At 47.4% G+C, this 23,135-nt stretch overlaps 1 protein-coding gene across 1 annotated transcript in view; it reads left to right on the plus strand.

Moving 5' to 3' along the window:
- The window catches only part of sacs (sacsin molecular chaperone), a 147,323-nt gene that overhangs the window by 56,011 nt on the left and 68,177 nt on the right, over nucleotides 1-23,135 (plus strand). Inside the window, exons 4-6 of the mRNA XM_038817630.1 lie at nucleotides 2,200-2,290; nucleotides 3,291-3,376; nucleotides 13,854-13,965. Coding sequence (XP_038673558.1) covers nucleotides 2,200-2,290; nucleotides 3,291-3,376; nucleotides 13,854-13,965 — 289 coding nt within the window. The remainder of the gene's footprint in view (nucleotides 1-2,199; nucleotides 2,291-3,290; nucleotides 3,377-13,853; nucleotides 13,966-23,135) is intronic.

Genomic DNA, 23,135 nt, shown 5'->3' on the forward strand with positions numbered 1-23,135 from the left:
TTATAAGGCTGTTATATTTATCAATGTGGTCAAAAACTGATTGATAAAGTCACCAAATTCCTCTGACATTAAATACTAATTTCTGAAACCCTTGTGACTTCCATAGGCTCTATAATACAAAGCCCATCATTCTCCCATTTTGACACCTTTGCCCATTTCACTGTGCTGCTAACCTTTCCCCTCTTCATTTTATCAATATTATCATGGCCATTGGTTTTCTGAATTTTCCTCCCCTTGTATTCTTACTGCTTTAAAGTCAAAGGAAATCTTTTGATTTACTGATCTTGACTACTGATGAGCTTGCATCTTTTCTGCTTCCTTGGTTTCCTTTCTCCTTCACGGTAATGATATTTGGCTGCTAAGCTTGCATTATCTACACACTACCTATTGATTTCCTTTGCATAGTTTCTCTTTTCTACGATAGTGTCCCCCACTAAGGATTTTGCCAATTCATTTAGTTTTCTTAATTATCTTAAAGATGCATCAGACTGTACTTCTCCTAATGTATAAAATAGTGTCCAAATTTAGTGTGATGGGAAGAATTTTTTTGCAGTTTTGAGCAGATTCAACTGCCAGTTGATTTCAAAGTCAAATTCAACGGCCTGATTTTGTTCAAGTCCCAGATTTGGGTAATTTAAGTGAGGTTTTGAATCTCATCTCATTGCTAACTGGATATTTTGTCTCTTTCCCTATCCCCGCCAAGGCTTTGCAACTTCAAATCATTATTGATTTAGGAGCAATCCTCTAACCATTCATTTTCAAATGTTGCCAAGTAGTTCCAGTTGAGATTGTCAAATTAAATAGTTAAATGAAAGCATTAATGGTAATGCCCTTAATTGGAGGGAAGCTAGTCTGGAGTGTTCATATAGCCTAATATAATGGATTTGTTGGGCGCGATTCTCCCACGCCGCGCCGTATGGGAGGATCGCCGTTCGCGCCATTTTTTCCCTCGGTGCCGGTCTGACGCTGTTCCGCAATTACATAGAACATAGAACAGTACAGCACAGAACAGGCCCTTCGGCCCTCGATGTTGTGCCGAGCCATGATCACCCTACTCAAACCCACGTATCCACCCTATACCCGTAACCCAACAACCCCCCCCCTTAACCTTACTTTTATTAGGACACTACGGGCAATTTAGCATGGCCAATCCACCTAACCCGCACATCTTTGGACTGTGGGAGGAAACTGGAGCACCCGGAGGAAACCCACGCACACACGGGGAGGACGTGCAGACTCCACACAGACAGTGACCCAGCCGGGAATCGAACCTGGGACCCTGGAGCTGTGAAGCATTTATGCTAACCACCATGCTACCGTGCTGCCCAATTCTACCAGACGGCGAGAACAGTGCCTGCCGGAGAATCGCCCGAGGTACCAAGTATGGCGATTCTCCGGAGGAGGATGCCACAGTGCCTGAGGTGGGGAGGTTTGGGGGGGGGGGGGGGGTTGGAGGAGGATGCCACAATGCCGGAGGGTGGGGGGGGGGGGGAGAGAGGGGAGGTGTGTGTGGCCCAGGGGAACCCTCGGGGTACTTACCCTGGCAGCCCTCACGAGGTCGTGGAGCTTCTTGCGGCACTGTTCTCTTGACCGGGGGGGGTGTGCCCCACAGCACTTACTGCGGTGCCCACCTAACGCCAGCCGTGCCTCACAGTGCCAGCTGGTTGCCAGTGCCCACGTCTTGGACACAAGATGGCCCTGCGCTCTTCTACGGCGTCCAGAATCGTGTCCAGATCACTTTCCGTGAACCTGGGAGTGGCACGGCGGGGCTCAAGCCATCTCCATCAGTCGGGTCCTCTGTGCGCGGATTGGGCACTTTAAATGACGTGGCGCGGCGTCAGCCGGTCGTCACACGATGACGACGCCACTTTGGCGCCACAACCACCATGTTTCACGTGGCCCCGCTGCTGACCCCTTCTCAGGGCCTGAATTGATCGTGCCTGAGGCCGTTTCGCGCCGTCGTGAAATGCGACGGCTTTCACGACGGCGCGGACGCTGCCTCATTATCGGAGAATCGCGCTCCCTATTTCTGTTTCAGATTGTATTCATGCCAGTGAGTTGCTGCTGTAGTTGTACGCATCAGGAAATTTGATAGAATAAGCAACGTTTACACAAACATTTAATTTGCCATACTGTTGCATTTTAATGAATTGCTTCAAATGTTGCATCACTGGCATTTTATCCTGTTCTCTCCATTAGTTGTATGACTCAGCACAGATTGGGAGCTTGTTACAATCTGCAACCCATGAGGTTAACTTCACTCTGCAAGCAAAAGGACTTAAGGGAGGAGGTAATCAATTGACTTACAGTATGTGATCCTCACTAGTGTAAGCAAGGGTGACTATGGTAACTTCAATGAAAGTAAATCTGTTCTGTAACAAAATAATTGTAAATTTACTGCTGGAGATCTGTGACCATTTACAGTCGATCTTGGGTGCAGTGGGAGGATCACTTTGCAATGATATTAAATCAGCAAATCCTCTCACTATCTTGAAATGCCTGGATGGTTACATCAAACGTTTTATAGAAATTTTTGCCCTTGATAGTTTTGGAATCAGTCTATCTTAATTGCTGATCAGGGAGCATTAAAATCCCCATCTTGTCACCAAATGACGAACCATAAAACGAAAGAGAAAATGCTGCAAAATCTCAGCAGGTCTGGCAGCATCTGTAGGGAGAGAAAAGAGCTAATGTTTCGAGTCCGATGACTCTTTGTCAAAGCCAACAGACAGAGAAAGTAGGAAATATTTATACTGTGGAGTGAAAATGAAAGATGAGTCATTGCCACAGAAACCCAGGGAAACTGGGTGCTAATGGCAACAGAAACAGAGGGGAAAGAGTGTCAATGGCAGTCCCCAGAGAGGACAAAAGATGTGAACAGCCAAGCAGCAGAGAAACTAACATCAGAGGGTGAACTATAGATGTGGGGGAAGGAGAAGGGGGAAACAAAGAGGAAAAAGGTTAAGGAAAGGTGGATAAGATTGGGTGGGGGGTGGGTTAAATATATATTAGGAAAGAAAGAAATGGTAAAAGACAGTTAAAATGAAATGGGATGAAAACAAATGGGTCGAGGTGGGGTAGAGCTGATTATCTGAAGTTGTTGAATTCGATGTTGAGACCGGATGCAAATTCCAGCATCCGCAGTAATTTGCTTTTATCCAGCGACTAACCATAAAACTTCATTTATGCAGCAGTAAGTCTTTGTTAGATTTTTTAATGTGACAGGGCCAAACACTAACAAAATTTGTTCTCTAATTCAATATGCTGAATCCAACATTTGTCTTTAACAGGAAAATTTGGACAAACAACACCACCACTTGTAGATTTCCTAAAGGATATTCTGAACAGGTATCCAGAGGGAGGACAGATTCTTAAGGTGAGCATCTTTGGGCTTATTCGAGCCAATTAAAAGTGCAGTGTTGGGCTCTTCACTGGTTCAGCTTTTTCCTTGCTTAAACCTAGCAATCAATATTGGTGGCTTCGTGTACCTCTTAGAATGGTAGCATGCGAGGGAATTAATGGGAAGACCTCAAAGAAGGGGAGAACAAGAACATTAACCTTAAGTCCTTTACTTTCTCCCAAGTCTTTGCAGCGCTCAGATTGATTTAATCTTAGTAAGTGGAGAGATTAAATATTCATAGAGAAGAGAAATATACGTTCCACACATTGAAAATATTTTTTCTGAGAGACTTGGCAGTTCGATGAAATCAAATCTTTGCCACCACATAAAAATACTCCAATATACTGCTAAATACTAAGATAATATAACTGTCAGCTAGGGTACCGTATAGTTAATCAAACCAGTGGTATAATGCTGATCAAATTGATATTGGGTACTTGTGTTTGTGACATTGCAAATGTTTTGGAAATACTGGAAAAGATTGAATGAATAGCAACAAGAATGTACGGAGGTATTAGAGGCTGATATACGTGTTGTTCTGGTGAAGGGATGAGGAGAGGACTGAGCAGAGAACTTACACAGTGGCTGCAATCGAATGGCCATGCTGCGCCTGAAAATCAGCGCGCCGCAGCGCACATGGTCGATAGAAGCCAGGAGACCCCACTCCCAGGATCTACTCGGTCGCAACACCATGCAAAATCTAATGCAGTTTTTTTACAAATCTACATATGAGAGCAAGGCAGCTAGTCTCAATTTATCTGCAGTTTCTCGAGGCACCTGAGGCATTGGGATCTAACCCCTTTGCTTCGGAGACCTCGGGCGAGCGCCATTCGGTACTGGTCTCCACAAATGGGGACCAGATGGAACGGCACTCGTGGGGATTGCCCAGTCGATCGGAAGCCCCCAGGTGCTTGCCACCTGGGCTAGGTGGTACACTGGCACTGCTGGTGCCACCTGGAAACCCTGACACTGCTAGCCTGGCACTCTGGCAGTGCCGCCTGGCACTTCCAAGGTACCCAGGCAACACTGCCAGCAGGCAGGGGCACTGCCAAGGTACCAGGTTGGCACTGCCAAGGTGCCAAGCAGGCATTCTTCACTTGATGGCGATTAGTCTGGGGATGCCCTGTGAGGGTGATGGGGAGGTTACAGTGGGGGCCTGAGGAGGCCCTCATAATCAATTGGCACTTGGGGAGCTGGGTTGGAGGTCGCATCAGGTGTTCCAGAGATGGCGTCCCAATCTATCGCTACACTGAGGAGGTCCGGCGAGTGGAGCTTTTCAGTGCAAAAAACGGGGCTTTGTGAGGCCTCCCTCAGCCGAGTTGTTGCTCTGTTTACTTGCTAAAAATATAGCAATATGGTCGCCTTTCTTAATCCTAATTATGTGTATACTTTCAGAGTCGCCAGGTATCTCTCGATACCGCCACAAGATTCAAACCGAATACCGATCAAAGAGCCAATACACCAGTTAGTTAGTCCAAAGTCAATACTACTTATTTACACACACAGTAAGATCTACTCATGCACAACAGTACTACAAACTAAACTATCTCTAACGCTAACGCCTATACTTAACTTCGGGTGCCCACTTAATCAGAGGAACAATGGCCGTTTTTCAATCTGAGGCTGTTGGGTTTGAAGAGATACAGCAGAACAGTTAAGAACGTTCGTCTGGTAGAGAGCGTTGACCTTGAACTTACTTGCTTCTGGTGATGCTGGTGGATGGGTCTCTCTGCTTGAGAGCCAAATCCAAGAGAGCGAATCTCTCATGGGGGTTCCTTCTTATACTTGGACGGGCTTCGCGCGCTTTTAGGCGGGCCTTAAACTTGGTCCCAATTAATTGGGCAGTTTCTTGATCATTGTCATCGATCTTAACCAATAATGGGGTGGGTGCCCTGATGGCTGGGCGTGTCTTAGGTGGCCGCTGGCCTTGCTTTGTTTGTCTCTTTCTGTTGGGGTAGTGGCGCCGGAATGTCTGAGACAGTATCAACTATCTGAGTGTTAGTCCTTTGTTCCTCGGAGATGGGCCATCAATATGTTAATCAACCCAGGGTTTCGATTCCGTCTGGTAACTGCTTCCCAAATATACATTCAGGCTCTGTGCCTGCTTGTTATTTAGTATTGACCACATTTCCCCACATTCTCTGTGAGTGTCCATTTTGTATTCTGAAAGTGGCCATCCCAGATGGCTACAGTGTGTTCCCCACTGAGGCCCCGTACTGAACCCAAGTGACGTTTGACAGCTTTGTGTTTCTCAGTTCTGCAAGCGCCGGGAAACATGCGGCTAAACGCATTCGCTGTGAGACTGTATTCCCATTTAGATGAATGGTGCCCAATAATTTTTCAATCTTCAAATGGATTTTCAAGTGAAAGACAATTTCTTTACTGAACCAAGAGAAAAGAACTGATATCAACTTTTAGGCAACTGTAATTTAAAGAGTAACTAATCTTTTTTGTTAGGGAATTAAGAAGGGAATTACTGGACAGTGCAAGAATTTGGCTAAAGAAAATTGTGATTAGGGTGGGATGAAGAGTATTTCCCGTACTTAATTGCAGCATCTTCTAATTTGATTATTGGGCCAGTCAGACATCTTGTTGCACGGTTATAAAGCTGTGAAAATTTTGAAGCCCGCTGAAGTACCTTCAGTGGGTAATAAACCCAAGATGTGACTTCCGGTGGCGGCTATGAGGGAGTAAGTCGCGCATTTGGTGGCTCTCGCTCCAGTCAGACTTTAAGACCTTTTTCCCCAACTTTTGGGAGCTGGAGTGAATAACAATAGTACTCTAGATTTGAATCCATACAGAGTTGTATGGACTTAAGGAGCAGAAGGGAGCGAAAACAGGCGAAGAAGGGGCTGAACAAAGGTGGTGTGGAAGTTCAAGTGGGAGGAAAGATGGCCGATGAACGGACCATGGAACGGACGGTCCAGACAGCACTGGACAACATGCTGCAGGTCATGAAAGAGAGCTTCGCAGCACTGAAGCGGGATTATTTGTAACCGCTCCAAAAAGCGGTGGAGCGACTTGACCAGAGGTTGGATGCTTAGGATAAGAAGGTCTGGGTACTGGAGAAGACAGTGGAAGAGCAGGCGGATTACCAAACGGTAGTGAACGTGGAAATTAGAAAGTTGAAGGAGCAGCAATCAAGGCTGATGGACAGGCTGGAGGACGTGGAAAACAGGTCTCGCTGGCAGAATCTGAGAATCATTGGGCTCCCGGAGGGGGCCGAGGGAGTGGATGCCACAGCATATGTGGCAGACATGCTGCAGAAGCTGGTGGGGGATAATTTCTTCCCGCGTCTGTTGGAGCTGGACAGGGCACACAGAGTGCAGACGAGGGAGCCGCGGGGGGGGGGGGGGGGAAGGTGATGGTGATGGTGGTCAGGTTCCATAGGTTTGTGGACAAGGAGCGGGTTCTACAGTGGGCCAAGAGCATGAAGAGCTGCTCATGGAACAACAGTCTCCTGCGCATCTACCAGGATCTGAGCCAGGAGGTGACCAGAAGGAGGGCAGCCTACAGACAAATTAAAGAAATCCTGTTTAAAAAGGTCAAGTTCGGGCTACTTTTCCCGGCGCAGCTTTGGGTCACATACCGGGAACAGTAACATTACTTTGACGACCCGGAGGAAGCGATGGACTTCGCGAAGGGGCATGGACTGGTGCCGAACTGAGGACCCATGGACTCAAGTTAGAGTGTATTAAGGGATGTTTGCATTTGTTCGCAGATTGCCCTTCGTGTTAGCGATGTCATTCGGCATGTTCTTTTACTTAAAATTGGGGCTGTCTTGTGTTTGCCTGTTTTAAAGTTAAAGCCAAAGTTATAGTTAAAGTTTAAGTTGTTGGGTGCTGGGGGGCTGTTCGGGTTCTTTTTGCTTTTTTTTTCTGGGAATGTTGTGAGGGGGTGGGTGGTAGCGCCCACCTCATTACACAGATTGAATTGCACTATTGTGGGTGCGAGCTTTGTTCTTTGTTTGTTTTCTCTCTGTTTCGGTCCCAGAGCGATTGTTCGAATGGGGCTGTTCTGGGGAGGTGGTGTTGATGGGCGAGGGGGAGGGGAGTGGGGGACAATAGGTGGGAGACATGGTGGCGCCGGAGTTGTGAGCCACCAGGCTAGCTGCTTTGAGCTAGTCAACGGGAGTGAGGTGGGGGGTGTGCATACAGTCAGTATATGGCAGAGGTTAGGTTACAAGGGGTTGTTGCTGGGGGGGATGGGAGGGGGGGGAAGATGATCTGCTGACGAGGGAGGGAACTGAACCAGGCACCAGGGGAGGGGTCGGTGGTGGGTGCTGCCAAGAGGCGGACCAGGGGATGCGTGGCCCATGGGCAGGGGGTAGGCCCAAGAAGGGGGATGGCTGATTGGCGTAGGGCATGGTGCCCTCCAACCAGGCTGATCACCTGGAATGTTAGTGGATTAAACGGGCCAGTCAAGGGGGCACGTGTGTTCGCGCACTTACGGGCTCTGAAGGCGGATGTAATGTTGCTGCAGGAAGTGGCGAACCAGATTAGATTATGGAAGAGCTGGGTTAGCCAGGTCTTCCATTCGGGGCTGAACGCTTAGACCAGAGGGGTCGCGATCATGATTAACAAACGGGTTAAATTTGAGGCGGACAGCACAGTTGCGGATGGGGGTGGTAGATTTCTCATGGTCCGGGGCAAGCTTGAGGGGGTGAAGGTGGCCCTAGTGAATGTTTACGCTCCAAACTGGGATGATGTAGATTTCATCAAGAGGCTGCTGGGGAAAATTTCCAACTTGAATTCGCACAAGTTGATTATATGTGGGGACTTTAATACAGTCCTCGATCACGACCTGGACCGGTCGTGCTCCAGAACGGGCAGGGTCCCGGCAATGGCAAGGGAACTGAGAAGGTTTATGCAACAAATGGCGGGGGGGGGGGGGGGGAGACCCCTGGAGAATCAGCCGGCCGACGGGCAAGGAGTTCTCGTTCTATTCACATGTTCACAAGGTTTATTCCCGTATCGACTTCTTTATAATGAGTAGGGACTTTTTGGAGGGGGTGAGGGATACAGAATACTCGGCGATCACTAGTTCGGACCATGCTCCACATTGGGTCGGCCTGCAGGTCTGCAAAGAAAGTTACCAGCGCTCACAATGGAGGTTAGAGGTGGAATTGCTGGCAGAGGAGAGGGTGTGTGAGTGTGTGGGGAAATGCATGCAGGACTACCTGCAGGTCAACGATACAGGGGAAGTCTCAGCAGCGGTGCTCTGGGAGGCACCGAAGGCGGTGGTGAGAGGGGAACTGATCTCAATCCGAGCCCATAGGGACAGAACGGATAGGGCGAAGATGGACAGACTGATGCAGGAGATGATACGGATGGATAGGGAATATGCGGAGTCCCCAAGGGCAGAGTTACTGGGGAACGACGGAGACTGCAGGTGGAGCTGGGGGCACTATCCACTGGAAAGGCGTTAGAGCAGCTCAGAAAGGCCAGGGGCGCGGTGTATGAGTATGGGGGGAAAGCCAGCAGAATGCTTGCATAGCAACTTAGGAAGGGGGAGGCGGCCAAGGAAATAGGGATTGTAGTGGACGGGGCAGGGAACCGGGTTGGAGACCCGGCAGGATTGAACAGGGTATTCAGGGACTTTTACAGTAAGCTGTGTACCTCGGAACCCCCAAGGGGCTGGAGGAGATGAGGCGCCTCTTAGATGGGCTAACCTTCCCAAAGGTGGGCAGGGGGATGGTAGAAGGGCTGGGGGCCCCGATTAGAGCTGAAGAAGTAATGGGGGGGCCTGAAGGTCATGCAGTCGGGTAAAGCCCCGGGGCCGGACGGGTATCCAGTGGAGTTCTACAAAAAGTTCTCGGGTATAGTGGGGCCAGTGCTGGTTAGGGTGTTTAACGAGGCGAGGGACAATGGGGTGCTACCCCCGACGATATTGCAAGCCACCGTCTCGCTGATATTAAAATGGGATACGGATCCGGAAGCTTGTGGGTCCTATAGGCCAATCTCCCTGATTAATGTGGACGCTAAACTGCTGGCCAAGATCCTGGCGCCCAGAATCGAAGACTGCGTACCGGACGTGATTGTGGAGGACCAAATGGGGTTCGTTAAGGGCAGGCAGCTGATAGTCAATCTAAGAAGGCTACTCAATGTGATTATGATGCCCCCGGAGGGCAGGGAGGTGGAGGTAGTGGTGGCAATGGTTGCCGAAAAGGCTTTTGACCGTGTGGAGTGGGACTATTTATGGGAGGTGCTGGGACGGTTTGGGTTTGGAGAAGGCTTTGTGGACTGGGTTAAACAGCTATATCAGGCCCCGGAGGCTAGTGTAAGGAGACTACACCGCGGGACAAGACAGGGATGCCCCCTCTCTCCACTGCTCCGTTGGCCATAGAACCGCTGGCAATTGCTCTGAGAGCGGCAAGGGGATGGAAGGGTATGGTCAGGGGGGGATAGAACACAAGGTCTCGCTCTACACAGATGACCTGCTTTTGTATGTGTCGGATCCAGCGGCAGGGATGGACGGGGTTATGCAATCCTAGGGGAATTTGGCAGGTTTTTGGGCTACAAGTTGAACATGGCAAATAGCGAGATGTTTGTGGTTCAGGCGAGGGGTCAGGAGAATAGGCTGAGGGAGCTACCATTTAGGCTGGTTGGGGAAAGTTTTAAGTATTTAGGGATACAAGTGGCGCGCGACTGGGGTAAGATGCTTAAGTTGAACTTGTCTAGGCTGGTGGAGCAAATGAGGAGTGAGTTTCGGAGGTGGGATGCGCTCTCGCTGTCACTAGCGGGGAGAGTACAGACGGTGAAGATGACAATCCTCCCGAGATTCCTATTTATTTTTCAGCGTCTCCCTATTTTCATTCCGCGGTCCTTCTTTAAAAGAAACAATAAAATCATCCTGGGATTTGTTTGGGCGGGGGAAGTCCCCGCGGGTAAAGAGGGGGATGCTGGAACGGAACCGTAGCGAGGGGGGGGCTGGCGTTGCCGAACCTCAGCAACTACTACTGGGCGGCTAACATAGCCATGATAAGGAAATGTATGGTGGGTACGGGGTCAGTTTGGGAGCGGGTGGAGGCTGCTTCGTGCAGGGGCACCAGCTTGGCAGCCCTGGTCACGGCTCCCCTGCCGCTCCCACCGACCAGGTACTCCACCAGCCCTGGTGGCGGCGGATTTGGGGACAATGGAGGAAGCATGCGGGGGAAGTGGGAGCGTCGGTCTGGTCCCCAATATGTGACAACCACCGATTTGTCCCGGGGAAGATGGATGGTGGGTTTCGAGTGTGGCAGAGGGCGGGGGTGGGAAGGATGGGCGACTTGTTCCGGGAAGGGAGCTTTGCGAACATGAGGGCGCTGGAGGAGAAGTTCAGGCTGGCGAGGGGGAATGACTTTCGGTACTTGCAGGTGCGGGATTTCGTACGTAGACAGGTCCCGTCCTTTCCACGCCTTCCACCAAGGGGGATCCAGGACAGGGTAGTTTCCAGGGGTGAGGTAGGGGAGGGGGGAGTCTCGGATATTTATAAGGAGCTTATGGGAGCGGAGGACACAGGAACCGAGGAACTGAAACTCAAGTGGGAAGAGGAGCTCGGTGGGGAGTTGGAGGGAAGCGTATGGGCAGATACTCTGAGGAGGGTACATGCGACTGCAACATGTGCGAGGCTCGGCCTGATTCAGTTCAAGGTGTTTCACTGGGCCCACATGACGGTGGCCCGGATGAGCAAATTCTTTGGGCTGGAGGATAAGTGTGCTAGATGTGGGGGAGGACCAGCGAACCATGTCGACATGTTCTGAGTATGTCCAAAACTCAGGGGATACTGGCAGGGATTTGTGGACCTCATATCCTGGGTACTGAAAACAAGGGTGGCGATGAGTCCAGAGGTGGCGATTTTTGGGGTGTCAGAAGACCCGGGAGTACAAGAGGGGATAGAGGCCGACGTTGTGGCCTTTGCTTCCCTGGTAGCCCGTTGACGAATATTGTTGGCCTGGAGGGTCTTGAAGCCCCCAAAGACCCAAGTATGGCTGTCGGACATGGCAAGCTTTCTTGGCTTGGAAAAAAATCAAGTTCGTATTACAAGGATCACTATCGGGGTTCGCCCGGAGGTGGCAACCGTTCATCGACTTCTTCGCGGGGAACTAATCGTCAGCCGTCGGGTGGGGGGTAGAATAGTGTAGAGTAGGGGGGAAGAATAGGTGGGTCTATTTGTGAGAGTGGTACTGTTATTTGCACTGTTTTTTGTAATTGGTATCTGCACACTAATGTATATTGTTACTGTTTACAATGCCAAAAAATACCTCAATAAAATTGTCCGTTTAAAAAAAAAACCCAAGATGTATTAAAATTTATGTTCCTTCAGAAATAAGACATTGGGCTGGATTCTGTGGCTTCCTCATTAGGCCTGTTTTCATTTGTGTGGCCTGTAAAATATTAGGGGAGGCAGTGGTGCAGTGCTTTATCACTGGACTAGTAATCCAGAGACCCAGAGTAATGCTTTGAAAATGAAATGAAATGAAAATCGCTTATTATCACGAGTAGGCTTCAATGAAGTTACTGTGAAAAGCCCCTAGTGGCCACATTCCGGCGCCTGTCCGGGGAGGCTGGTACGGGAATTGAACCGTTCTGCTGGCCTGCTTGGTCTGCTTTAAAAGCCAGCGATTTAGCTGAGTGAGCTAAACCAGCCCTTCTGTGGGGCCTGGGTAAGGATCCCACAGTGGCAGATGGTGACATTTGAATTTAATGAAGGTCTGGAATTAGAAGTTCAATGACGACCATGAAACCATTGTTGTCAAAACCCATCTGGCACACTAATGTCCTTTACGGACACAAACCTGTCATCCTTACCTGGTTCTGGCCTATATGTGACCATCCCAGATCTTAATTGCCCTCCGGGATGACCAATAAAGGCTGGCCCAGCCAGCAACACCCACATTGCATAAATTAATAAAATGAACGACAAGTAGCTAGCTCCTTGCCTTTCTGCCCATCCCTGACACCTTGCCCATAAAATCGTAGGCAGGGAGCCTCCTGCCATTCATAGAAAAATAATTAATTGCCAATTAAGCTTATCAACAAGCTAATTGACCTAAATATTACACTGTTCACATGAAACTGCAGTTGAGGTGGGCAGGCAGGTGAGAATGGATAAACATTTTTTGAACTGAAGGATGGGAGGGGTATATATATATATATATATCTCCCCCCCAACCCCACACACACACACACACACAAGATGCTACTCTCCCTCTTGTCACTACCCACATGGCCACAAAAATACTCCGTGCCCCCTCAGGTATCCGATCCCTCCCCAACCATGAACCCTAGATGTGACCCTAAGTCCAGTATCCATGATCTCTTTGGGACTTGCAGTCCCCGCAGTACCCATTACTGATTCTGATGTTGCTGGGACTGAGGGATGGAAGTGTCATTCCCACTTACTGAAAGCCGGCCAGAGCAGGCTACAGCAGCGGGGCAGCCTGTTTTAACACCAGTTTCCCAACCAACATTTCTTTCAAACACCCCCCCCCCCCCCCCCCCCCCCAACCCATCTTCGCACCAAAATATCCAGCCCATTAATTTCACCAAACACTGGTTGTTGTCAGAACCTCTCTTCATTTCTGATTTATAAAGTTATGGCACAGTGGCCGGCATAGTGCCTCACAGCGTCAGGGACCTGGGTTCAATTCTGGCCTTTGGAGCTTGTCGGTGTGATGTTTGCACTTTCTCCTCGTGCCAATGTGGGTTTGCTCCAGGTGCTCCGTTTTCCTCCCACAGTCCTTGGTTTAGGTGGATTGGCCATGTTAAATTGCCCCTTGGTGTCCAAAGGTTAGTTGGGGTTACGGGGATAGGACGGTGTCTGGGCCTAGGTAAGGTTCCCCTTCAGAGGGTGAATGTGGACTAGATGTGCTGAATGGCCCCCTTCTGCCTGTAATGATTCTATGATTCTGAATCACAAGTTCTCGTGTAAATTCAGTTGAACTAGTTTATTAATTTCACATTTAATTTCTGAAGAGACTTGTAGCTGTTTTTTGACCCGTAAACAGACATGAATTTGGTGAAATGCTGCAGCTCTAATCGGGTGGGTTGGAATAAAATCTAAAATTACTGGAAATGCATGGCACATAGACATCTAAAATGATATACCAGTGTTTTGGTTGGAAACTGGGTTATCCAACGATTATTTCTGATCTTTTTTGCTCACTCGTTTGCAAAACATTTTCTTTTATTTCTGTTCTTGTTTCCTCTATTTGAGTCTCTCTCTTTCTGTATGCTTGCAGTTTCTTTTGCCATCTTCCTTTCTCTTTTTTCCCACATCCTTCCCTTTTTTCCCCTCTTCATTGGGCCTGACATTGATATAATGGGCAGTATTAGCTTCATCAAAATGGCTGGTGAGGTTGAAGATCCTGTATACTTTTTAAAGATCCCTGGGGCCATTATGGAAGTTTATAGCAGCTGAGGAGTTCTTTAAAAATAACCAAGTACATTTCCACTTAATTCTATGTTTGTAGGAGTTGATACAAAATGCTGAAGATGCTGGAGCTACTGAAGTAAAGTTTCTATACGATGAGACAGAATATGGAACAGACTCACTTTGGTCAGAGACGCTAAAGGAATATCAAGGTAAGAGATGCCCACAATAGCAGTGATAGCTCCAAATTACAATCGAAGCCTCTTGCTGTAGATGTCTGTGATGTCATTAGGGAAAATAGTATGACGATAATCTCTTAATATTGTTTTAGGTTTTAATCAGGATGTTTTGGATTTATTTTAGGTAATCACTCCAGAAAGATTGAGGCCCGAATCATTAAAATGCATTGTTAGGATTGTTGGCCGGGCTGACACTGTAAACATATTGGCCTCACCAATTCTAACTGCTCAGTTCTATGCTAACATTTGCAACTTTGTCCTATTTACTATTTTTTCTAAGCAGACAGTAGAATGAGGTTTTGTGAAAGGATGACATTCAAAGACGTTACTCACACTTGAGGCTCAATTCAACTCGATTGGGAACAAAGTCCAAGAGCGAGCGTGCTTAACCATGTGTTACCTGGCAGTGCCATGAAACACGTGGCTATACAACACATGTTGTATGTGAGGCCTCAGCCCCGTTTTGTACACATGGAGATCTGCTCACCCGAACTCCCCAAATGGCACCCGGATCTGTGAGGCCCCCCCCCCCCCCCCCCCCCCCACCGAGCACACTATGGGAGGGCCGCACACAACACCCACGCAGGCCTCCCTGGCCTGATGATGCATGTGGAAAATGCCAGCTTTGCACTCTGGCAGTGCCCCATGCCAGCTCACAGTGCAGCTGGGCACATTGGCACTGCCAAGGTGCCAGGCTGGAACTGACAGGGTGCCCAGATGGCATCAACAGTACCAGGGCACCACCCTGCCCAAAGGGCATGCAGCTGGGGCCTCCAATCCCCTGGGGGAGACCCCCCCCCGGGTGCCGTTCCATCTCATCCCCATTTGTGGGGGCCAGTGCTGAACGGCGCTCACCTGAGGTCTCCAAGGAGAACGGGATGACTCGGGAATCTGCACGTTAGAGTGAGATAGCCTCACTCTGGTGTAGATTTGCCAAAAACTGATCCCGCCCACGGGATTTACAACGCAACGTTTTGTGAGACCACTTTGGATCTCGTGAGGCGTTGTGAGCTGGGTAGATCCGGGAGCAGAGTCTCCTGGCTTTCATTGTCCACACTGCGTCGTGGCGAGCTGCTTTTCAGGCATAGCATGGTCATTGCATTGCGTCCTTAATGTAGGTAGATGATTAGAACTTGATTGCTTATATCATAAAATACTGAAAGAAGCAAGGGAAGAAACATTTCAGGAATGTAGGGATTGCAGTTGGCCGTTCAGTCCCTCGAGCCTGCCCTGCCAATTATTTAGATCATGGCTGACCTGTACCTTATCTCCACTGACTTGTCATCTCTACATATCCACTGATATCCTTACTGAAGAAATATCCATCCATCGTAATTTAGGGAGTTCCAATTGTCTCTGAATCCTTAGACTTTCAGGGAAATCATTCCAGACTTTTCTACAATAGTGTTCGCATTTCTGTGGAATTGAAATTACCGTAGACAACACTTAGCATTGTTGAGTGGCTAGCAGTTGACAATCAGAAGAAGAATGATAAACTTTGCAGTGAGGATCAATGGAGGGTACTTCAGATGCATTCAAGCGTGAAGAGAAAGAGAAATAAACAAACCTCCTGGATGCTGTTTTTAAACCATTAAGCTGTCAATCAAAGGCTAGTTAAAAGTACTGAAACTGAATGAATGCTGGGCATTTCAAAGGATCACGGGGGATTTCACGGCTTTCCAAGTACTGTAGGCTTTCTAGGAAGGCTCTGACGAGTTAAGCAGATTCTAATGAATGCATATCAGCTGTTTGCATGTTCCCGCTGGCAAGGGGCAGGATGTCTGCTATGGCCGGGCAGGACAAGATTGGGGACAGGTCTTGCGCCTGATGCTGATCCCATTTTTGTGCCAGCACTGGATTCTCCACCTGATTGGGATTCCTGATCTTAGCACGTGGGTACGGAGAATCACGACCTTGATCTACAATGATCTCATTAACAGAAAGTCCCTTTTAAATAAACAAGATGACTGTGGACAAATACACTCTCAACCCTGATCGATCTCTGTGTCTACTTGGAACCCTGGATATGCGTTATCCCTTCTTAGTTCCCAAGTAACAGAAATTCAGGCTGTGTTTTTTGGCAAAGTTTCGTTGAACTTTTATTGTCAACTTTTAGTGTCCACTGGTAAACTTTTGGTTAAAATATAAAGTTGGGTCAGATTGATTGTCTTTCGCAAATACAGTGGTTGAGTTTAAAATACAAATTGCGGTAATTCTTCAAATCATATTACTCAGTACAAAATTACAGATTGATTTAAGCAAAAGAAAAATGGTGATTTAGCAATGGCAAGCAGCAAAGACATAGGTTTCAGAAAGAGGTTAGATTGATTCCGGAATGGATTTTTCCATCCCGACAAGTGTTTTTCAGGAGGATCATTATCTTAACGTTTCTCCTTCTTTACAGCTGTGATTGGCTTCACCTAATTTATAATTCACTCAATTCGACCAAACTGTCTGCCTGTCAATTTAAGAGAGAAATGTTTTGGTGTAATTTTCCATGCCCTGGCTTGCCAATTATGCCTCTAACAATAGTTAAATTAACACAGTTTTCAAAAAGTCATTATGACCCTGACTGACTGTTATCATGGAAATGGACATGTCCAGGTCTGGGAAGGCATCTGCATACAATGGAGTCTTTTGTCACTGGCCTTGGATTCTGGCCAGTCTCGAGCAACTTGCAAAATGTGAAAAGTTTGAGTCTTATCTGATTAGTTCCCAGCTAGTCGGCTTTCCTCACTCTCATGGTTAATATGATTTAGTCAATTACTCTTAATGATTTCTCAATTAAACCTTTTATCTATCTCATCTATAGCTAACCAGAAAAGCTGATTTCTATCAACCCTGAATCTCAAGCAAATGTTTGTGGATGTCTCCTCAGAATCCCCCCAGACGATTATTCCGTGAGAGTTTACAAACTCTGCTCCCAAAAACACTTTTAAAAATCTGATCTCATAACTATATTGATTTCCCTTGGTGGTTTGAGAGAGAGAAATACAGCACAGAACAGGCCCTTCGGCCCACGATATTGTGCCGAACTTTTATCCTATGTTATATAGAATTTTGGACACTAAGGGCAATTTATCGTGGCCAATCCATCCAACCTGCACATCTTTGGACTGTGGGAGGAAACCGGAGCACCCGGAGGAAACCCACGCACACACGGGGAGGATGTGCAGACTCCGCACAGACAGTGACCCAAGCCGGGAATCGAACTTGGGACCCTGGAGCTGTGAAGCAATTGTGCTATCCACAATGCTACCGTGCTGCCCTTAAGTTTGCATGAAGTTTGCGTTCTGAAATCCAGGCCAAGTTTTTTAAATTACACTTTTACACAAAGCACCTGTTCCACCTTTACCAGCAAATTTAGTCCACGATTTTACACCAATCCCTTCTTTGTCTTGAGTGCTGTGCAAACTGCTCTCAATTGCTTTAACTCTTAATTCGCAGACTGTATTAAAATTACATCAAACGTTTTATCAGCCTCTGAAATCTGCTGTGTCACTTTAAATCTAGTTACTTTAGTCTCTTTAACTCAAAATGCTTTAATTACCATTCCTTGAATTATTCTGAACGCTACATTGGACTCTGTTCTCTTAACCCCAGTTGTCTTAAACACACTTTCATCCCAATTCCCTGGTTATCTGAACTGTAACTTATACTGGAAAATCTCAGCAGGTCTGGCAGCACCTGTAAGAAGAGAAAAGAGCTAATGTTTTGAGTCCAGATGACCCTTGGTCAAAACTAAAATACAGAGAAAGTGGGAGATAGTTATACCGTAGGGTGAGGGAATGAAAGATGAGTAATAGCCATAGAAACCAAGGGAAGAGAGTGCTAATAGCAGTCCCCAGAAAATAAAGGTGTAAAAGGCCAAATGGCAGAGAAACTAAAATCAGAGGGTAAGCTGTGACAGATGTAGATGTGGGGGGAGGGGGGACATGGGTGGAAAAGAGGTAAAATGAGAAAAGGGGGGGGGGAGGGGAAGAAAAAGGGGAAAAAGGTAAGGGATTACATAGGGGGAAATAGTGAGGGAAAATATATATATATATAAAGAAAAAAATAAAAGGTGAAAGACAGTTAAAATGAAATGGAATGAAAGCAAAGGGGTCGAGATGGGGTCGCGCTGATCATCTGAAGTTGTTGAATTCGATGTTGAGACCGGAAGGCTGTAATGTGCCTAACCGGAAGATGAGATGCTATTCCTCCAGTTTATGTTGGAACATTGCAGCAGGCCAAGGACAGACATGTGGGCATGGGAACAGGGTCTTGTATTGAAATGGCAAGCAACGGGAAGGTCAGGGTCCTGAATGCGCAAAGACTGAAGGTGCTCAGCAAAGCGATCACCCAATCTGAGTTTGGTCTCTCCGATATTGAGGAGACCACATTGGGAGCAGCAAATGCAATAGACCAAATTAGAAGAGATGCAAGTGAAACGCTGCTTAAGAATGTGTGTTTTGGGCCTGGGATATTAAGCATGAAAGAGGTAAAGAGGCAGGTGTTACACCTTCTGCGATTGCATGGGAAGGTGCCATGGGTGATGAAAGAGGTGTTGGGTATGGTGGAGGAGTGGATTAGATTATCCCGGAGGGAACAGTAGCACAAGTGACTAGCACTGTGGCTTCACAGCGCCAGGGTCCCAGGTTCAAAACCCCGCTGGGTCACTGTCTGTGCGGAGTCTGCACGTTTTCTCCCTGTGTCTGCGTGGGTTTCCTCCGGGTGCTCCGGTTTCCTCCCACAGTCCAAAGATGTGCAGGTTAGGTGGATTGGCCATGCTAAATTGCCCTTAGTGTCCAAAAGGTTAGGAGGGGTTATTGGGTTACGGGTGGAAGGGTGGAAGTGAGAGCTTAAGTTAGTCGGTGCAGACTCGATGGGCTGAATGGCCCCCTTCTGCACTGTATGTTCTTTGTGCTATGTGGAATGCTTACAGAGGGAGTGAAGGGAAGATGTGTTTGGTGGTGGCATCACGCTGGAGTTGGCAAACATGGTGGAGGATTACGGAGGCTGGTGGGGTGAAATGTGAGAACGAGGGGGACTCTCTCCTTGTTCTATGAGGGACGGGTTGAGGATAGTGGCGCAGGAGATGGACCCGCACGCTGTTGAGGGCCCTGTCAACAACTGCAGGTTGACAGGTTCTGCCCTGCAGAGGTCACACTTGCACTGACAAGAGATCGGCACGCAATTTTTAAATGCTGGCCCAATCTCGTAATCACCCTTGGACACCCCACCGCGGCTGCAGGACCCCCCCACTTCCCCAAACTACCACTTAGGGAATCCTCAAGCCTCCACCCCCCCCTAATCCCACCTCTTAAGGGCAGTGAGCCCCTGGGCCTGATCCGTGATGCGGGCAACTGGGTGCTTTGGCATTGACAGCTTGGCACTCTGGCAGTGCACCTGGCAGTGGTACCATGGCAGTGCCACGGTACCTGGGTGGCAGTGCCAAGGTGCCTGGGTACCAGTGGGAGTGCCAGGGTACCACCCTGCTCAGAGTTCAACCACTCAGTGGCATCTGATGGCTTGGGAGACCCCCTTCGGTGCCATTGTGCCTGGTTTACATTTGTTTGTTATACCAGTGCTAAACGACGCCATGGCGACGTCTCCCAGATGTCGGGATTATTTTCTGGTCCTCGGGAGAATAAGGTGCAGACATATTTAAATGAGCTTTATGTTAATGAGGATCTCACTCAGCGAGGGTGAGATCTTGTGAGGTGTGATCTAACAGCCTCATCGAGTCACTGAGTTGGGAGAGACGAGGCCTGTGTATTCCTCAGAACTTGCCAACTTTATATCATTGGCAAGCTTAGTTACAATACAGCTGCCCCTTCATCCAAGTCAGTAGTACATATTATAAAAATTGTTGAGGCCCTAGCACAGATCCCTGTGGCACCTTTCCCCGTCACAACCTCCCCCTCCGCCCCCCCCCCCCCCCCCACCCCCAAATAGTCACAGTTTGCCAATCTGAAAATGATCCGTTTATCTTGTCTCTCTCTCTCCTGTCAATTAGCCAATCTTTTATCCATGCTGATATAATACTCCCAACACCATGAGCTCTTGTCTTGTGTAGTGACAATTATGGCACCTTATTGAATATCTTCTGGAAATTCGAAGACACTACATCCACTGGTTCCCGTTTACCACCCTGCCTCTTAGATCCTCTAGGAATTTTAATAAATTTGTCAAACCTGATTTCCCTTCCATAAAACCAAGTTGACTCCACCAGGTTGGATTGTGATTTTCTCAGTGTCCTGCTGCTATTACTTTGATGATGGATTCCAACATTTTCCCAATGGCAGATGTTAGGCTAATGGACCTATAGTTTCTTGCTTTCTATCACTCCTTTTTGGAATAAAGATGTTTGTTACATTTGTATTTTTCTAATCCACTGCAACCTTATGGATTTTGGAAGTTTACGGCCACTGCATCCACTATCCCGAAGATCCTAGAGTGAAGGCTGTCCGGTCTAAGGAACTTGTCAGCCATTGTTCCATTTGCCTTCCTCACACCTTTTCTCTACTAATAGTGATTGTTTTAGGTTCCTCCCTCTCTTTTGCTCTGTGGTTTTCTAAATTCTTGGGATGCATTTTTTGCCTTCTCTCATGAAGACAGATATAAAATGTTTATTTATAGTCTTTGTCATTTTCTTGTTTCTTGTTATTAATTCCCCAGTTTCATCCTTTAAGTGATCAATGCTCACGTTAACTACTCAATACTTTTTAATACTTGTAGCTCTTATTGTCTTTATATTTCTTGATAGTTTCCTTTCCTATTCTAATTTCCTTGTTTAGTCATCATTTGCTGGTTTCTAAATTTCCCCAATCTTCTGGCCTAGCATTAATCTTTGAGGCATTGTACTCCTTTTCTTTCAATTTGATATCCTCATGAACTTCCTTAGTTAGCTAAGGATAGTACCTCTTTCTCATAGAGTCTTTCTTTCTCAAGGGAATATATTTTGTTGAGGGTTACAAAATATTTCCTTAAGTATCTGCCACTGCTTCTCTCTTACCATTTAACCCATTTCCCAGTCCAGCTCTGTCTTCAAACCTTTGTAATTGTCTTTTTTTACATTTAAGACGCAGGGAGGGATTTCCCCCGCAATCTGCCGTGTGTTTCACGGTGACGGAGCCCGCCTGCCATTGGCCGGCGGTGGGATCTTCTGGTCCCGCTGCTGTCAATGGGGTTTCATGGTGAATGGACCTCTCGTTGCTGGGAAACCCATGGGGGTGTGCCGTTGGCTGGGCCGGATGATCTCACCAGCACGAACGGCTGGAATAATCTGACCACTAATTTCCTAACCAAATTTCTCTTCTATAATATTATGATCACTCTTGTCTAAAGGAACCGTTACTATGAAATCATTAATTAATTCTGTCTCATTAAACTTTTTTCACAATAGCAGCCTGAAAATAGCCTGTTTCCTGGTTGGTTTCAGATGGCTTCTTCTCAGAAACTTTTCAGGATACATTCTTATGAACTAATTTTTAAAGCTACCGTTGCTAATTTGATTTAACCAATCTTTCTGAAGATTAAAACCACTCATGATTATTGCAAGTCCTTTCTTTTCAACCCCATTATTTGATGTATACCCTGTCCTTCAATGCAGGTTCTGTTGGGTGGCCTATAAGCGATCTTCTTCCCCTTGCTATTTCTTATGTTTTTTGTCTTTTCAAATTCTTTACTTTTGTGTTGCTTCTAAATTAACTTTTTCTTTCCCTTTCTCTCCATTGCTCTCTGCTGAAGATTGGTGCACAGTACTCCTCCTGTTACAAGAGGCAGCTTGCTGCCCTTTCCAATTCTCAGTGTCTTGAAAGACTCAACAGAATGGGGCTGGTTTAGCTCACAAGGCTAAATCGCTGGCTTTTAAAGCAGACCAAGCAGGCCAGCAGCACGGTTCGATTCCCGTACCAGCCTCCCCGGACAGGCGCCGGAATGTGGCGACTAGGGGCTTTTCACAGTAACTTCATTGAAGCCTACTCGTGACAATAAGCGATTTTCATTTTTTGAATGGTGGTAGACACAGTTGAATGTACCAATATGTTAAGTAATATATTCTGGATGTAAGATTAAGGACGGGATTTACCGTGCAACCTGCCGCCTGTTTTCAGTGGCAGGAGGCAGCCTGCCATTGGTCGGCGGTAGGATCTTCTGGTCCTCCCGTTGTCAACGGGGTATCCCATTGAATACACCCGGTGTGCTCTGTCTGTGGGACAGGTGTGAACGGCTGGAAAGTTCCAACCCAAAGCATGAAATACATCTTAAATGGTGAATCCTTAAATAGAGTAAAGGAGCAGAGGAAGAAATTGACGAAAACACAGCACAGCACAATCTGCAAAAGAACTCTCGTGAAAATGAGTTTTCATAATAAAGGTAGGTTTGCATGGGTGGGGGAGAATGGATGCCAATGGATGGAACAGTGGAGAAATGCGTAGCATTAAAAGGGACAAACTGGTTGACAGCGAATGGGGAGAAGTAGATGACAATTAAAAGTAAAATAGACAGTAACTGGAAGAGGAAAAATAATATGGATGGACCTGGATCTTGCAGTTGTAGTGATGGTTAAGCTGTCAACATTACATGTCATTACTGTACGAAACTGACAGCAACTTAGGAATCTGCACATGCATAATTAAATGGGGAAATCTAGCGGTCGCTGATGGTAATTCCCTACTCCTCTCCAGATATGCAAATAAAGTCCTCGCAACTCCCCCGTTTTCTGGAGGAGATTAGCTTCAAGAACACTCGAGAGGGTGGACACCATCCAGAACAATGCACTCTCCCACCTTTAAACATTTACTGGTCCGCAGTGACAGCGGGGTGTACAATGTACAAAATGCATTGCAGAAACGTGCCATGGCTCCTTCATTGCACCTTCTAAACCCACAAACTCTCACTGCAAAAGACAAGGGCAGCAGATGCTTGGGAACATCTTCACCTGCAAGTTCCCCTCAAAGCCACACACCATCCTGACTTGGAACAGTGTCACTGTTCATTCACTGTGGCTCGTTCAAAATCCTGGCACCCCCTCAACAGCACTGTGAGTGTTACTACAACACATGGGTTGCAGCGATTCAATAAGGCGGCTCACCACCACCTCGGGGGCATTTCGGGATGGTCGGTAAATGCTGGTCCTTTCAGTGAAACCCACCTCCCAT

This window comes from Scyliorhinus canicula, chromosome 14 (assembly GCF_902713615.1).
Source record: "Scyliorhinus canicula chromosome 14, sScyCan1.1, whole genome shotgun sequence".
Taxonomy (NCBI): domain Eukaryota; kingdom Metazoa; phylum Chordata; class Chondrichthyes; order Carcharhiniformes; family Scyliorhinidae; genus Scyliorhinus; species Scyliorhinus canicula.